Source organism: Cicer arietinum, chromosome 6 (genome assembly GCF_000331145.2).
Source record: "Cicer arietinum cultivar CDC Frontier isolate Library 1 chromosome 6, Cicar.CDCFrontier_v2.0, whole genome shotgun sequence".
In the NCBI taxonomy this organism is placed as follows: domain Eukaryota; kingdom Viridiplantae; phylum Streptophyta; class Magnoliopsida; order Fabales; family Fabaceae; genus Cicer; species Cicer arietinum.
Genome location: NC_021165.2, coordinates 41003852 through 41006532, shown reverse-complemented (window position 1 = coordinate 41006532; position 2681 = coordinate 41003852). Strand labels below are relative to the sequence as shown.

The window sequence follows — 2681 nt, the reverse complement described above, 5'->3', positions numbered from 1 at the left end:
TTTGGAGGTAAATCATTCAAGTACCATGTTTGATTCTTCTCAATTGCATCGATCTCTTCCACCATTGCTTTCTTCCAGTATCTTTTCTTCAATGCCTCTTCAATATTTAAAGGTTTTGCATCAACAGATAAAGTAAAATGTACTAAATCTCCGTTATTGTCAACTTCACTGTCATTGTACACTTCAAATTCTTGTAAATGAGTTAGTGGTTTTCTTGTTCTTTGGGATCTGCTTGATTCAATTCTCTCTTCATCTCTATTTCCACTGGTATGTTGCTCATTCTATACTCGCAAAGGAATTTGTGAAGGTTGGTTTATGTTGCTGGTTGCTTGCTCCCAGTCCCAGTGTTGGTTGTTGGCAATTTGCTTCTATTTCCAGTTCCAGCTCTTATGTTCAACAATCTTGACATTCCTACTGATCACCACCTTGCCTCTGATAGGATCATACAGTTTGGAGGCACCTGTTGGATGATACCCTACCAAGATCATTGCTTCATTTTTGTCCTGCAACTTTCTTCTCTTCTGGTCTGGTACATGTTTAAAACACAGAGCACCAAATGTTCTTAAATGCCCCACTGCTGACTTTCTTCCACTCTAGATCTCTTCTGGAACCTTCTCCTTTTTCTTTGTTGGACATTTATTCAGAATATAGACAGTAGTTGATGCAGCTTCTCCCCAGAACTTATGTGGCAGTCCCTTCTCTTTTATCATGCTTCTAGTCATGTCTAGAATAGTTATATTTCTCCTTTTAGCTAGACCATTGTGTTGAGGTGTGTAGGGAGTTGTTACCTCATGTTTAACTCCATTCTTGACACAAAAGTCCTTGAGATGTGAAGTATATTCTCCTCCTCCGTATGTCCTTAACACCTTGATGGATTATCCACTTTGTTTTTCCATTTTAATCTTGAAGTTTTTGAGTGTCTACAATGTTTCATCTTTGGTTTTAATCAAATAAATTCACAACATTCTACTAAATTCATCAACAAAAGTTATGAAATACTTATTACCTCCTAATGATGGCACTTTAAATGGTCCACATATGTCACTATGAATCACTCCAAGAACGTTCTCCGCTCTTGCTTGCACTTGTTATTGAAAGGAATTTCTTTGTTGTTTACTTGCCATACATACTTCACACACCTTCTTAGGGACATCAATCATAGGAATTCTACTCACCATCTTCTTGACTCCTAGATGTTGAAAGCTTGTGAAGTTAAGATGGCCAAATCTTGAATGTCACAACCAGTTTTCATAAATTGAACTTGTTGTCTTCAAACATTGAATATCAGCAGCTTGTATGTTGATGACAAAGGTTATGTTCTTTGAAAGTGGAGCCTTGAATATCATCTTCTTCTGCCCATCATACATTTCTAAGGCATCGTTCTTCATGACCACCTGAAACTTTTTTTGAATCAGTTGCCAAATGCTCAACAAATTGCTCTTCATTCCTGGCACATACAGTACATTTTCAATCATTACTGTCTTCCCATTTCTTCTCTTAATCACCATGTTGTCAACTCCCTCCGCTTCCAAGGTTCTATCATCAGCAAACATGATCTTGCTCCTTCTTGATGTATCAATATCTATCAGCCATTCTTTATGACTTGTCATGTGATTGGAACAACCAGTATCGAGGAACCATACATGGGATAAAGAATGTTCTTCGTTTGTGGTAGCCATTAACAAAATTGTGTCTGAAAATGGAGAACGTTCTCCTTTTGTGGCTGAAAACAGAGAACGTTCTCTGTTTGTGGTAGCCAACAGCAAGATTGTATTTGAGTCTGATGAAGAGCATTCTTGAGCAGCACATGCTTCATCTTCTTCTTTCTTCTTTCGTTTCCCTCCTTTGTCAGCCCAACATTCATCTACAAAATGTCTGAATTTCTCACAGTTGTAACATTGCACCTTCTTCTTGTCAAAGTTTCTTGATTATCCTTTTGATTTACCACTCGAATTTCCTCCTTTTGATGAAGATTCAGACTTATCTCCAGGTTTCTTGAAATTATTCTTCCTCCCTTTCTTTTTCTGGTCTCCTCTCTTGTTGGCATATGCTACCACTGCTTGATTCCCAGAATTACACCCACTTATTTCATCCATTCTCATCTATCTTGCTTCTAGAGTTCCCTGCAACTCTTCAAGACTCAATGCAGAAATGTCTTTAGATTCTTCAATCGCAGACACAATATAATCGAACTTGGGATGCAATGATTTCAAGATCCTTTTACACAATTTATGTTTAGTCAACTTCTCACCACAACCAACCATCTGATTTGTGATACTCCTCAATCTTGAAATCAAATTTGCAACCTTCTCCTGTTTCTCCATTTGCAACTATTCGAATTGTTTCTGTAAGGTCTGCAATTTCACTTTCTTGACCTTGATTCCACCAGAATAACACTTCTCCAAAATGTCCCACGCTTCTTTTGCACTTCTTGCATCAAAAATTTTGTTAAAGTTGGTCGTGTCAAGGCATTGATGAAGAATGGAGATGGCCTTTCAATCTTTCTTCTTGTTTTCTTTGAATCTTGATCTTTGTTCCTCTCTTGGATTGGCTCCCAGATCTTCATAACCTTTCTCTATGATTTCCAACACTTCTTGAAATCCAAACAATGCTCGAATATGCACTCTCCATCTATCCCAATCTTTTACATCGAAATGTGGCATGTGGGCTGGAAAATTTTC

At 37.7% G+C, this 2681-nt stretch overlaps 1 protein-coding gene across 1 annotated transcript; it reads right to left on the bottom strand.

Moving 5' to 3' along the window:
• Positions 1–1235: 1235 nt before the first annotated feature.
• LOC140920738 (uncharacterized) lies at positions 1236–1679 on the bottom strand. Its single transcript, XM_073369559.1, has one exon. The coding sequence runs from the start codon at positions 1677–1679 to the stop codon at positions 1236–1238; it is 444 nt and encodes a 147-aa protein (XP_073225660.1).
• Positions 1680–2681: the final 1002 nt, after the last annotated feature.